Below are 14,637 nucleotides of genomic sequence, written 5' to 3'. Positions count from 1 at the left end.
ATGCTCCCGAGTCCTTGGGTTGGCTTTAGGAACCAAAGTCTCGACGCAGGAAAGCAATTCAACGATAAGCCACGCTTGAAGATGCTAAAAAATATTTAATCTTGTGGGTTTTTTTCCACCTCATTCAAAATAAGCAACATACATCAAATGCATTCCATTTGTCTAACTGGAAAATCTCCACTTCTTTGATGCTTGAACAGCCCCCACTGGCTGTTACTGGTCAGGACTGGGCACATAAAGGTGAAGTGAGAGGCAGGCAACACTGAGGACAGCTAGAAAAGGCCCATGTGACTACCAGCCTCTCCACAGGCAAACTTTAGAAAACACAAATCAACAGGTAGGTTCCCGTCTACAATATTATTTAAAAAATAAATAGTTTTCATTCCAACTTGGTGCAAATAAAAGTGCTTTTTGTCACTCTGATACATTCCTTGATATAATTTATTCTCTCTACATCGTACAAAATAAAAAACCACTTTGGTTTGCTTGCAAACGGAGCCACAACCCAATAAATAAAGTCACACAATTGTCACACTTTTGCTGGAAAATGACAGAGTAGCAGACGTGTACACATCAGGTACGGAAGCGTCCCATCAGGCGTCATAAAAACATCCTTCATGAGTCACACGGCGGGTTTGGCGAGGAGGCTATAATCAGTCTGACACACTGCTCTTAGGGGACGCTCTCTTATTGTCTTTCAAGAGGATTCCAAAAAGCAACAAAACTAAATCAATGGGTCTCCAGGGTGACGGATCCGTGCCTGCTGATATTTAAGCATGTAGATAGATGGGAGAGGAGGGCGGGGGCGGGGGCGATGGCAGGCATGGCGAGAGGATGCCACGGGAGCTACGGCGGGGTTTTATCGTGATAAAGACGGACGGGGTGGGGGGGCCGAGACGGAGGCCGGGTTCAGACGGATGAGAGGAGATCTCCAGGAACGGAGGCCGAGCTGTGATCTTTCAACAGATGCTCAGCAAGGAGCCCAGGAGACGGTCCCTTCAGACAGGGTCGCGACCCCACTCACTGATGAATAAGGGAACCGCAGCGAGGAGAAGAAAGGTCTGAGGAAGCACTAAACACACGCGCGCGCACGCGCACGTGCATATATTTGCACATCTCCGTCACTGACACCTCCAGCCTGAAGCCCCTCCGAGGCTTGTCTTGTCACATGGTGACTTGCTGCTCATCCAGTTGATGTCCTTCACCAGCAGTGTACACTAACAGCTGGCATTTCTGCCACATCACACACACACACACACACACACACACACATGCAGACAGCCTTACATGCATCAGTCTACAGCTGGAGGGGAGATACAATTGTTACACACACTCGATGCTGAGCAAAACAGCCTGTCTTTGATAATATAAACGTGTCTACGCAGGCGCTCTGCGTGAGGACTCTAAGCGCACGTGCACGCGCACGCGCACACACACAGCTGTGACTCGGAGAATGGAGACGGATCAAAGTTGAGCTGTGAGCGCAGGAGGTGGGGCAGATGGAGAGGGCGGCCAGCCTGGGGCGCAGCATCACAGAGAGCATGTTTGCACGGGTGCGTGCGCCGGGGAGAATGTGCCTGCTCAAACAGGGCGTCCCGCTTTCATCTGAGTAACAGGTAGTGCACGAGCCCCATCCGGGAGAGCGGCGGAGCGTGCACGTTGTAGGGTTGTGCATGAAAATGCTGCCGCCTGTGTGTGTGTGTGTGTGTGTGTGTGGCGCGTAAATGTGCAGGGAACAGAAAGGACACCAGCCTTTCAAAGAGGAGTATGACTGCGGCCGCCTGAAGGCCCACCTGACTGCCTGTCTGTCTGTCTGTCTGCCTGTCTGTCTGCCTGCCTGCCTGCCTGTCTGTCTGCCTGTCTGTCTGCCTGCCTGGCGACAGGCAGCACAGGCTGTGTGACGTCTGCCGACACTCCGCCTACTCACCCACACACAGGATGGAGTCTTTTACGAAGTTCACGATAATTGCAACGTCATTAGAAACATCATCAGGCTCTTCCTGGTCCGGGGTGTGTGTGTGTGTGTGTGTGTGTGTGTGTGTGTGTGTGTGTGTGTGTGTGGTGTGTGTGTGTGTGTGTGTGTGTGCTGACTGACTGGGGCTGAAGGAGACTGGCACCACTGAACACAATCTTCCATAAAACATGCACATCAAAACATCAAAATAAGACACTTCAGTATAAAGACAATAAAAAAAATCCTGACATATTTAAGGGTAATTTAAAAACGGCCCAAAGTGGCGTCGCCCATCAAAGATGCTGCCTGTGTGTTTCAGGACGAGCCGACGTCTGTTTGGGACGGCAGATCTAAATGTTAACTGACTTTCTTCATTGTGTGACAAGCTGGAGTCCCCCGAGCTGTCAGACGGATGGCGAGAAGATGGAAGAAGGATCACAAGGCTGACATAAAGGTCGCCCCCCCCCCCCTCTCCCCCCCCCCCCCCACCTCTGAAATGAATCAAATGATGGCGATAAGGATGATTCAAAAGATCCTCGTCTGTTTTTGTACAAAATTCAGAAAACTGCACCAGAGCCGAGCAATTAAAGACAAAGCAATTAAAGAGATAAAAGTAGATTTGGAGGAAGAAAATGAGGGGATCTGGTCCGGATCCAGTGATCCAGCACAGGAAAAGGGAAGGAGGCAGGAGCTGGTGGGCGGACGCAGTCATCTACCCCGGGTTGTTTTTCTTCCTTTTATTTGGACTGGGATTGGGATCCAGTTTCAGCTCTCGATACTGCACCTGTTAAAACATACAGACGCGCACACACACGTGCACACGCGCACACACACGCACACACATGTGCACACGGTCAGGTGGAAAGAGCAAAGGATGCTGAAGAGCACAGAAACACTCCAGAGGCTCTCTGAGTCCAGCTGTGCGGAACAGTGGCCTCAGGGAGGGGATTACACACTGATTACAACACACACACACACACGTACACAGAAATACACGGACTTCCACAGATGTGGGACAGTGGCCTATAAGGAGGGATCACACAAGCAAACAGAACAGGGCAAGGCCTCATGGGAAAGCTTGGAGAGACAACAGAGCCGTCCCAGCATGGCTGCATGTTGAGAGGAAGAAAGACACGCAGAGAGGGGGGAAGGAGAGAGGGAGGGAGCGGAGAGGACTAAGGGAAGGAGAGGAGGAGGGGGAGAGGGAGGGAGCGGCAGAGGCAAGGAAGGAGGGAGGGAGCGGGAGGAGGGAAGGGGCGAGAGCGGAAGGAAAGGAGGGATGGGAGGGAAGGAGAGGGAGAGAGAGGAGAGGAGGAAGGACGGGAGGGAGGGAGGGAGGGAGGGAGAGGAGGGAGGAGGGAGGGAGGGAGGGAAGGAGGAAGGAGGGAGGAGGGAAGGAGAGAGGGAGGGAAGGAGGGAGGGAGGGAGGGAGGGAGGGAGGGAGGGAGGAGGAAGGAGAGAGGGAGGGGAGGGAAGGAGAGAGGGGAGAGAGAGAGGGAGGGAGGGAAGGAGAGAGAGAGGGAGGGGAGAGGAGGAGGGAAGGAAGGAGGGAGAGGAAGGACGGGAGGGAAGGAGGAAGGAGGGAGGGAGGGAAGGAAGGAGGGAGGAGGAAAGGAGGAGGAGAGGGAAGGAGGGAGGGAGGGAGGGAGGGAGGAGGGAGGGAGGGAAGGAAGGAAGGAGGGAGGGAGGGTGGAGGGGAGGGGAGGGAAGGAAGGAGGGAGGGAGGGAAGGAAGGAAGGAGGAGGGAGGGAAGGAAGGAGGGAGGGAGGAGAGGAGGGAAGTAAGGAGGGAAGGAGAAGGAGGGAGGAGGTGGGAAGGAGGGAAGAAGAAAGGAGGGAGGGAAGGAAGGAAGGAGGGAGGAGGAAGGATGGAGGGAGGAGGGAGGGAGGAGGGAGGGAGGAGGGAAGAGGAGGAGGGAGGAAGGAAGAAGAAGGGAGAGAAAGAAAAAAGAAGCTTTTCCTGTTTAAGTGTTCACACATTGCTCCCAAATAGTGGTGAGGAAGCGAGGATCTAGCATGGTGGAGAGAATTGAACAGCTATAATATTATAATATTTTAACAGCTATAATATTGTAATATTTTAACAGCTATAACATAATATTTTAAGAGCTATAATATTATATTATAACATGGGCTGTGAAGGTTTTAACACGACAACGCAGCAGCTGGATCAACGATTCCATTGCAAACACACAAACGACTGAAGCAAGCGCATAACGAACCGTCCATAACGAACTTCAACTGGTGATGTCATTCATCACGGGGAATACATCAACGAGCTGCTTGTGGTGTGGTGTGTGTGTGGGGGGGGGGGGGGGGGGGGGTATTGGAGTCAGTTATGTTGTCAAAGGTCTCCCAAAACAAAGAGATCAAAGGGATCGATCAAGGTGAGCGAGGGGCCAGGCTGCTCTTGTGGGCGGAGCCATAGGACCGGCCAGCTGTCGCCCCCGTTCCCCAGATCAGAGAGGTCAGTGTATATACATACATACATATATATCCATATATTTACACTTGGACAGTGTAAACGGCTGAGCTGAGGAAGAAACAGCGTCTCAGTGACGGACGCCAGATGTGCAACAGCCCCACAGAGGCTGAGCCTCAAACACCAGCAGACGCCTTCAGACGCACGGATACACGAGTACAGTTGGGAGACGAGACAGTTGGGAGACGAGACAGTTGGGAGACACCGAATGGGAATACTAATGGAGACGGAGCGGAGTGGCGTCATCTCCGGGAGCTCTCCCGGGCTGACGCTGTCGGCCACTCTGCCCGTCTGCCTGACTGACACCTCCTCTGATTCTGCCGACAGACAACAAACCCACATCAGAGGGTTCTGTCTCACGGCGGGTCTGTGCTGTGGACGGGAACGGCGCCGTCGCTCCACGCTGGCGGCGTCTGTTACCCACTCCTTCGGCGCCACCGTCCTCTGTCGTCAGAGAGGACGTGCACTTTATTTTGCCATCAGTGCAACAATGGAGGTGATTGGACTCACACCTGACGTGCACTTTCTTTGCCATCAAACATCTGTGCAAAGATAAGTGAGCGGAAAAATGGGCTCGGGAATCAACGGGAAGGAGGACGGGGAAATGACGCAGGTGCAGACGACAGGGGAAGGTTTGGTCCGGGGTGACGGGAGGGACACAAACGGAGAGAGGGAGGGAAAAAGATAGAAAGACAACAGGGTGGAAACACTCAGCGGAGGCTGGACAGAGGACAGAGAGAGGACAGAGAGACACGGGGATGGACACTGTTGCAGTGTGTGTGTGTGTGTGTGTGTGTGTGTGTGTGTGTGTGTGTGTGCGTGTGTGTGTTGCTAACTCGACTCTACTTGCTTTAATATTTATATTTTATGCTTCATCTATACTTGCTTGTATAATTAATCTGATAATACGAAGGTACAGTTGACATGCCTCACATATGTAAAGTAAAGTTTACATGTGTAAAGTTTACATATGTTGACACCTGCCTCCCGATTTTCTTTTCCAGCGTAAGTCTGTAAAAGAAGCATCAGGAACCAAACTCGGCCGTCGGCGACAGTGAATCTCAGTCTAATGTCGACAGCAGATGAAATAGCTGCAGTCGTGATTTATGCCGCATTTGTTAAATTAATTTAGCAACACGTAAGAGTCGGGGCCACATTTGCACTGAAAGTTTACGCCACATATTTACTGAAACGACACCGACGTTTAGACTCAAACTCAGATTGTGAGAAGTCAGAGCTGCTCCAATCATGCGCTTGAGTGCTGGAAAAGTGGTGTTTCTGGAGTTAGTGGCCAATACGGCGTTCCCAGGTAGGACGCTGACGAAGGTCGAGAACGGCGACGATTCGTGGAGGAACAAGCAGATGGTGGAATTCTGGAGAAAGAGCTCAGCACCTGAAGCTGCTGGTATTAAACCGGAATTCTCTTGTTTGCCTGTGTGCAGCTCATTCCCACTCATTGTTTCCTGCTGGCTTCCCGCTAAAGTGGGACAGGTATCGTCGGGGATCAGTGGCTGTTAGTGGTCCCATTATACGGCCAAACGCCTACAGCAGCGGAAAAAACAGGCACCACAGGCAATTTATTTCCGAGCGCTGACGTTCCTGTCCAAACAAAAACTCTTTGTGAGCGCAGACACACAAAGAAAAGTTTGCGTGTCAGTAGAAAAGTACGGTTTTGTTTCTCGGGAAGAGCAGCAAAGGGGATCAACGGAGGGAAAAGGTGCCGCCGAAACGGAAAAACACATCTCAATCAAACAAACATTTGCTCTCTGAAGAGCTGCCAGCCGCGAGGAGCCGGGTTCAAATGCACCTCACAGGTGACAGGCCCGCCTGACGCTATACCCTGGGCTCCCCCGCTCACCCCAGCCCAACGCACACAACACACACACACACACACACACACAGAAGCAACCAAATGGAAAACAGAAGAAAAGCCAGAAGAGGCGAGGAGAAAGTGGGACGTTAGCGAAATGAAAGGAACCAGAATTGGGTGAAAGTGAAAATGTGGTAATGCAGCGAGCACATGAGCAATTTGGTAGTTGGAGTGGGGAGTTTAAAGGAGAGAGTGACGCGAGCGGCGCTGAGTAAAAGGCCCAGCGCTGCTCAAAGGCAGCGCCACCCTCCGCTCCTCTCCCCCCCCGCCCGCAAATGTTGACAGTACAAGTGCAAAACAGGTTTTGAAGTTAGCGAAGGGTTGCCGTGTAGCGCTCACCGCGCCTCATTGAGAGCGCTACGACGGAGCATCCAGGACCCTGCCGCTCAATCCGCCCCCCCTCGCCGTGATGTCGTGACGCCAGCGTGGGACGCCACGCAGAAGCCAAATAAGCCAGTCAATCAATGAACTCAACAAAGGCCAAAGAGCCTCATTTGGATATCGGGCTACCGTCTGCTGCTCTTTTCCCCTCAGTTTTATCTCGTATGACACCTAATGGAGCACAAGGCTAATTAAATATGTCCAAGGGAACATTTGGATTTCACATATCTGCAGAACAGAAGATGCAGCGTCAACTGTGCTCTCGCAAAGAAAAGGAAACGTAAAGAAATGAAAGCTAAAGGAAACACAGGATGAAGACAGAACCCCTCTATGGTTTAGCCGCCGTGCCTCTGACGCTCGTCACTAGGTGCTAAATTGGAATTCATGCTTCTATTTGTACCGCGGGATGGATCAGATGTGTTATACCGTCATAAGAGAATCCTCGGCCCTGTACGTAGGCGCTCAGCAGATAGCTAACGGCGTCCCAACCCTGACCACCGCTTCCACCTTCGGAAGGTTAAACGGGCATGAAGGACCTGCTGACGATGGTGTGATGTCATAGGAAGAATAAACTCAGAAAAGCTTCCAACCTAAACAGACAGAACACGTTAAGATCGCTGCTCACAGGGCTGTGATGATTTAAGTAAACGGTTCTGGTGGGAAGAGGTCCATACATCACCGGGGAGTCGGCCTTTACAGGCTGTTTGACAGTGTTGTTGGGGCTCCAGTGTAACAGATTTAGCCCCGTGACTGCGGCTTTTTGACTTAAATACACATTAAGGCTAAAGACTGTTCCATGTGTAACACTATAAATAATATATATATAATGTATATAATAACACTAATGTGGACGGCCCATTATATAAAGTCATTAGGACCTCATCAGGTCCAGCTCAACGAGGGCACCTTCAAATGATGTGGAACACACTGAAATACCCCCGACCCACATCACATGCACTACCGCTGTGTGTGTGTGTGCGTGTGTGCGTGCGTGTGTGTGTTTGTGTTGGGTCTGAGGCCCTCGATAGGAGGCTACTTCATTAGTCACTCGGCACAGCTGACATATTTGGCATGTACGCCATGGTCAGCGGGGGCCACGTGCACGTGGAGGTAAGGCGATGCTTCATTTGGAGCCTACAACCTCCTGAAAATGACCCCCCCACTGACCCAGTGAGGTGGGGGCAGGCAATGAGCTGAACAGGGTGGCGCTCAGCGGAGCAGAACGTTCCTGTTTGTGTTGTGTCTCGGGACATTAACAGGAAGTTATTGAGAAACCGTCCCAGGAAGCTCCTGTTCTTTATTAACCGAGAGAACGCGGAAACATCCACGGTCGTTTCCCCGTTCCTAAAATAACGCTGCTGCAAATAGCAAAATTAGTGTCGCCTTTTCACCCTCTTTACTGTCCAAAGCAACTGACTGTCAGTGCACCTGGCAACAATCGGCACGGCAACAGCTGCAGCAGTAACTGTTACAGTAGCACCGACTGGATGCTGGAATGGCAGGCGAAGCCCTGGACACACGTGCTCTGGACCAACGCACCGAGTCGGCCCCCTCCTTCACATAGCCAGCAGGCCCTCATTAGGGGGCTTGTAAAAGCTTCAGTCTTCCCGAGGTTGGGGCCCCTCACCGGGCCCCAGGTGTGTAAGGTGCCTGCACTTCACCCTAGGGGACAGCTCGGGTTCATTTATGTCGACAGCTACCTGCGTAGCGCCCGCTGCTGCGGCAGCCACCGGTGAACTGAGGAACTGTAAAACTGCACAGGGGGCCAAAAAGGGAAGAACTGTGGGTGTGTGTGTGTGTGTGTGTGTGTGTGTGTTGTGTGTGTGTGTGTGTAGGGGAGCAAGGATTATGACCCTGTAAAGATGAAAGCACTAGCGGGCAACAAGCGATCAAAGAGGAAGCGTGTCAGCGCTGATGTGGCAGGGGATTGGTCGTATCAGGGGCCCCGGGGTCGCTCGACATGTGTGTTTATCTGTGCACGTGTGAGTGTGTGTTGAACTCAGCACAGCAGGGCTTAACAGCCACAGCGGACACCACTGCTGCTGGATAAGTCAACGACTTTCACAAGCTGCTGCTTAATTGCTGTTTAAACAGCACTTACTCTGTCCTGAGCGGCACAGCACACACGCACACACACACACACACACACACACACACATTTTACACACCATATTTCACCTAACAAAGCAGCCACAAAGTTAATCTGATCTCACGGTTAATGTAGAAGCAGAGCTGCATGGGGCTGGTTGATTGTTGCTTTACACTGTTTCAATTACTAGCATAACTGGGAGACAGCATGTGTGTGTGTGTGTGTGTGTTGTGTGTGTGTGTGTGTGTAGGGGAGCAAGGATTATGACCCTGTAAAGATGAAAGCACTAGTGGGCAACAAGCGATCAAAGAGGAAGCGTGTCAGCGCTGATGTGGCAGGGGATTGGTCGTATCAGGGGCCCCGGGGTCGCTCGACATGTGTGTTTATCTGTGCACGTGTGAGTGTGTGTTGAACTCAGCACAGCAGGGCTTAACAGCCACAGCGGACACCACTGCTGCTGGATAAGTCAACGACTTTCACAAGCTGCTGCTTAATTGCTGTTTAAACAGCACTTACTCTGTCCTGAGCGGCACAGCACACACGCACACACACACACACACACACACACACATTTTACACACCATATTTCACCTAACAAAGCAGCCACAAAGTTAATCTGATCTCACGGTTAATGTAGAAGCAGAGCTGCATGGGGCTGGTTGATTGTTGCTTTACACTGTTTCAATTACTAGCATAACTGGGAGACAGCATGTGTGTGTGTGTGGTGTGTGTGTGTGTGTGTGTGTGTGTGTGTAGCGTATTGAATCAGTAAAGCTAGTTAGATGGCGGTGACTAAACTCAGTGAACCTTATCTCTTTTTATTTTTTCACAGCTCCACATGTGGAGTAAAATAAATTAGATAAGAAAGCTATTATTGGGAAGAAAAAAAAACCGAGAATGACTAAAACAATTAAAGTTTGTGTCTGGGTGGCTGAAAAGAAATGATTTGAGAATAATAACCTGCACAACAGGAGCCAACCGCTGAAAGTATGAAAAGTAGAGATTAGGAGACGAGGAGATGAGGAAAGGGTCCTCAAGGAAGGACTCACTCGCCAGGGACAGACGAGACGGACACGAGTGTGGCGAGCTCCACTCACCACTTGCACGTCCGAGAGCACTCTGGACAGAAAGTCGAGCAGCTCGTTGTTGTCGATGGTGTACGGGTCTCTCAGCTTCTTGGTGAATTTATTCACTCCTGGGGACAAAAGGCAGCAAACGAGGAGGTGACACACCTGGGACGCAGGGTTGAAGCTGCAGCGTGACCTCAACTCACCCCAGACCAGCACGATATATCTGAGAGGAACGAAGAAGACCACGGTGGTGGCCACTGCGAGGGCCACGATGGCCAGCCAGCTCAAGAAAGGCACCGTCCAGTTAAATGTGCTGGAGGAGGAGGAAATAAAGACATAAAGAAACAAACAGGCCGTAAACAGGAGGCGAGGCAAAGCGATGGAGTTGATGGAGTCAGTGGGGCCATTTTAATACTTTCCAATATAAACGACCTGATCTGGAGGCCCTTGATCTAGAGATCCCTCACTGTGCCGCCGGCGGGGACTCAAAGCGCCCGTGGATTCCTTCAGGTCAGCTTTGCTGAGTGAAAGTTGGACCCGACTCAAAGCAATTCAGGCTTTGTGTTTGCTAAAATGCTCTCAAGCACACAGAACCGCGGGTCAAAGGTGTTCCAGGCTGATTTAAAATGTTTTTAACTGCGACTCGGCAGCAGAACCCGCGGCCCGGCCGCTGCGGCGCCGCCTTTAATCACAACAAAACTGCCGGCCTTTCCTTCCCTTCGCTTTCTTCACGGAGCTCAGTGCGAGCGAAGGCTCACGTGCATGTGGGAGCAAAGAGAGTGGATGCGCGAGGCGGGCGAGATGTGTGTGTTTTAAATTGGTATGTAGATGAGGTCATGCAGGGTGGAAAGACAGACAGATTGTGTGTCGGTCTCAGGGCCGAGTGTCACCGCTGGCAGCCTTTCCTGGGAGCAGCACCAACTTAGATTCAGGAAGGCGGACAAAGGGATCGGGGCGACCTGGCAACGCAGAACCAGGCTGGAGCGGGCCAGGAGCGGGCCAGGAGCTGAGGAGAAGGCTTACGACTCACTTCTTTATCCTCTCGCCATAGGAGGCCACTTCATCCAGAGCGTTCTGCACGCTGATGCACACGTCCTGAATGGCATAAAGCTTGTTCATGAAGCCCTTTCTCTCCGAGTCCTGCAGCAGGACAGATAGAGATGTGGGGGGGGGGGACGTGAGGACGGAAGACATGGAGAAGGAGAGAACGGGGAGAAAGAGGAGACAGGCTGGGCACGGGCGTCCTCGTGAAAACAAGAGATTTTAAATAGCCTCAGAAATGTGGGGTGTGCAGCCAAGTTACCGGATATCCTGCGAGCAATGACAGGCGCTTCCATTCAGGCCGTAACAGAGATATAAAGTTAGCAGAACAAATCAAAATGTTTCCGTCCTTAAACAGGAACATTTAAATATGTGAAACGTGAGGCAGAATTCAACTGAAAGCCAAATGGATACATCAACGCCTGGGCAACGCCTCCCTGCTCCCGATGCCAAGACGGCTCGGAAGACCAAGCAGAGGCTCCCTTTGTTCCCCTGGCTGGCACACTGTGATGATGTCACCAGCCGTGACATCATCGTCCTCCTTATGAAGGCTGTCACGCACCACGAGGACCTCTGTCTTTGTAAAGTTTTGATGGTCAGTGGTGTGTGTGTGTGTGTGTGTGTGTGTGTGTGTGTGTGTGTGTGTATGTGTGTGTGTGTGTGTGGGCCTCGATAGAACCTGAAACGACCACAAACAGGTGACGTTTCAGCGGCGCTCATCAATGATGGCGGGGGGACGTGGGCACACGGGATGGAATCCTCATCAGAGATCTGGAACCTCCACAACTCCAGAGGCCTCCACCTTCGGTTACTCCAGGAGGCCGCCCCCCCACCTCGCCACAGCCCTCCAACTGAGTCCAAAGCCACCCTTTTTTGATACATCAGGATCGGATAATGTGGAAAAATGGACCGTGGTGCGGCCGGGGCGACCGCACGGACTCCCCCAATAGATGTAATTAGACAGCCTCCCCGGGTTGTTTTTCTTCACAAATATTTTACAAGTCTCCCGCTCTGTCTTCCTCTTCCTCATTCTGGTCTTCTCAGGCCCTTCCTGGGACCATCTGTTTTTCATCGGTCAGTGCGGGGTCCATTGTGCTGGCTGGGCTAGGCCGGGCCCGGTCAGGCTGGGCCGGCTATTTTCAAACTCGGGCCCAGGGGAGAGTGTTTTGAGGACCAAGGGAGTGGGTGTGAGAGAGCATGCGGGGGTGGAGAGGAAAGGTCGGAGGTCAGCGGTGAATAAACCATTGCCACATGCCCCTCGGACTGCGGTCTGACTCATATTTCCTGTCTTCAAACACAACTGAGGGAGGCAGGAGGTAGCAATAACACACAGGGCCACGCAGATCCTTGTTTTCCCAGTTTTCCCGCACACTGCGCACATATGGAGCCAGACAACCTGTTCTTAGAATGGAACCCAATCTGCACACAAACACACCCTTCAGCTATGAGATAAGGTTGATGTGCACACCTGGTGCTGCGGTGCAGCTCCAAACACCAGGTTTCCCAACCCAGATTACACCAGGAGGCGACAGCTCAGCTGGCTTTAAAACTGCCTGACAGGACCAAAAAAGGTGGTAGATGAAAAGATCATGGTCCTGACAGGAGTACGTTTCTATGGAGACAAGATGAGCAATCAACTGCAATCGTTAAATAGTGGCCTATATTCCATAAAATAGTTTACCATCACCTCTTGGAGTAGAGCCCTTCCTGCATGGCTGCACGTTTATTTTCATTCCCTCTAACAAACTGCAAACGGAAGTTAAGAGACAGATCCGGTGCCTTTGTATGATGTCATTTATTAGGAATAATCACACACAGCAAAGGCCGACGTTCTCTCCCGACTACGTTTGATATAAACCACGTCCGTTTCTCCACAGAGAGAGAGGGCGCCGTGGCGTTGGGTTAAAGACGTCACACGCAGCGTAAACAGGTGACCAGAGTCAGGAGCAGATCTGGGGAAAGGCATTCTCATAGTGACCATTCATTTAGAATACCCACAACTATAAACACTATACTGGTGCACTATACTGGTGCACTATACTGGTGCACTATACTGTTGCATTATACTGGTGCACTATACTGGTGCATTACACTGGTGCATTATACTGGTGCACTATACTGTTGCACTACACTGGTGCACTATACTGGTGCACTACACTGGTGCACTATACTGGTGCACTATACTGGTGCACTATACTGGTGCATTATACTGGTGCACTATACTGGTGCACTATACTGGTGCAAAACATCAGGAACACCTCGATGCTCCAGGGTGAAAATCAAATATCAGATCGATGAATTCTAACCGTTCTCTGGAAATATTCTTTCTAAGTTTCTTAGTTATATCAGTGCAAATATTAATAGCAATAGTTTCTGCTCAGTTAAGAACAGCCAAGTGCAGAATGCGTGTTGTGTTGCAGAGGATGTTTATCCTTTTAAATGAGAGGTTTCTGTGCACTGAAGAAATTCTTTGACATCAATTAAGTCTCATCAGGCTGGAAGTGGAGATATTTTGTGAGTGTTTTCTCACAGAAAGGAGCCTTAATTGCACGTCTGCTGTTTAAAGACAATAAATACATCTTGTGGTTATGTCCAACGTTTGCATCATTGTTGGGGTGTGAAAACTCTCAGCTAAACACCAATCAGTTGAGCAGCGAGCCACCCTGGGTGGAAGCGTGTGTGTGTGTGGGGGGGGGGGGGGGGCTGCATCAGGGGAGTGCTCGTATCAGGAGAGGCAGAGATGGGGAGGCTTGTTAAAGTGATGCGCGCTGTTTGCATGTGTTAAGGAGACACAACCCGCAGTGACACCACAGAGCCCAGGGACACTCTCTCTCACAAACAGCCGCGTTAGGCTAACCACGCTGCACCCGGTAAATCGAGGTAAACAAATGTGGTAAACTCACTTGATTAAATATTTAACAAAGGCAAGATGCACAATGTCTCTGCGTACGTGGCTGCTCCATTTTCTTTCAAAGGCGCGGCGGCGCCAGTGAGGAAGCGCCGAGTGAGCAGCAGCAAACTTTGCAAAGACAGTTTGCTCTTCACTGACCCGAGGCCTGGAGCTAAATAAGAGGACAATGAGTTGGATCCAGTGGACTCAAATATCTGTCCTACATGCAGCTGCTAGCAAGAGCTATTTGAGTTAGCCCCTGATCACACTGGTGGAGGGTTATTTTAATCTATAAAAGTGATAAAGTTGTCAGAACGTATCAGCAAAAAGATCCTGAACTAAGATTTCAAGCTGTTGCACATTACTGCTAAAATCGCACCTGCTTGTTGTCGACTTCTTTTGGGACACAGCCTCACGGTGGCAGCACGGTAAAAACTGAAATGTCAAATATAACGCGGCGGGGTGCTAATATGTGGCTCCCAGAGGGCGTTCCCAAAAGCACTGATGATCATTTTCTAACTGCACTGAGGAGCTGCTTCGCTCACATTTCTACCAAGAAAGGAATGAAATGTTGAGCCACGATGGAGAAGCAGCCCAGTGGCGTTCTCTTGCTACAGATGCTACGTTCCAGCGCGCGTATATGAACGCAGAAACATGGAATTGGCTGGTAGACAGTTCAGTCCTGTGCTGGATGATTGATCCCCAATCAGAAACATCAGATTTAATTTTCAATTGGGACTTTCTAAGGGTTGAAACGATGCTTTAGCCACCACAGTGAGGATCAGCAAGTCTCACATTCTTCCCACTGGGACCTACGAGCAGCCTCCGACGTTCCCGAGCAACCTGGCACCTCCGCAGCGC

General features: G+C 51.0%; 1 protein-coding gene across 28 annotated transcripts in view; it reads right to left on the bottom strand.

Annotated features, from left to right (window-relative positions):
- Positions 1–75: 75 nt before the first annotated feature.
- Positions 76–14,637, bottom strand: part of mctp1a (multiple C2 domains, transmembrane 1a) — a 77,289-nt gene continuing 62,727 nt past the window's right edge. For 7 of the 28 annotated variants that reach the window (XM_057032910.1, XM_057032902.1, XM_057032897.1 and 4 more), the window contains 5 exons: positions 10,876–10,985; positions 10,049–10,158; positions 9,873–9,970; positions 9,736–9,756; positions 76–2,738 (listed from right to left, as the gene is read on the bottom strand). In XM_057032910.1, the coding sequence (XP_056888890.1) occupies positions 2,667–2,738; positions 9,736–9,756; positions 9,873–9,970; positions 10,049–10,158; positions 10,876–10,985 (411 nt within the window). In that variant the 3' untranslated portion in view covers positions 76–2,666. The other 21 variants (XM_057032898.1, XM_057032903.1, XM_057032914.1 and 18 more) reach the window with 16 other exon arrangements.

Source organism: Takifugu flavidus, chromosome 5, assembly GCF_003711565.1.
Source record: "Takifugu flavidus isolate HTHZ2018 chromosome 5, ASM371156v2, whole genome shotgun sequence".
In the NCBI taxonomy this organism is placed as follows: Eukaryota; Metazoa; Chordata; class Actinopteri; order Tetraodontiformes; family Tetraodontidae; genus Takifugu; species Takifugu flavidus.
Note: the sequence above shows the minus strand (reverse complement) of the source record. Positions and strands in the feature narration are given on the sequence as shown.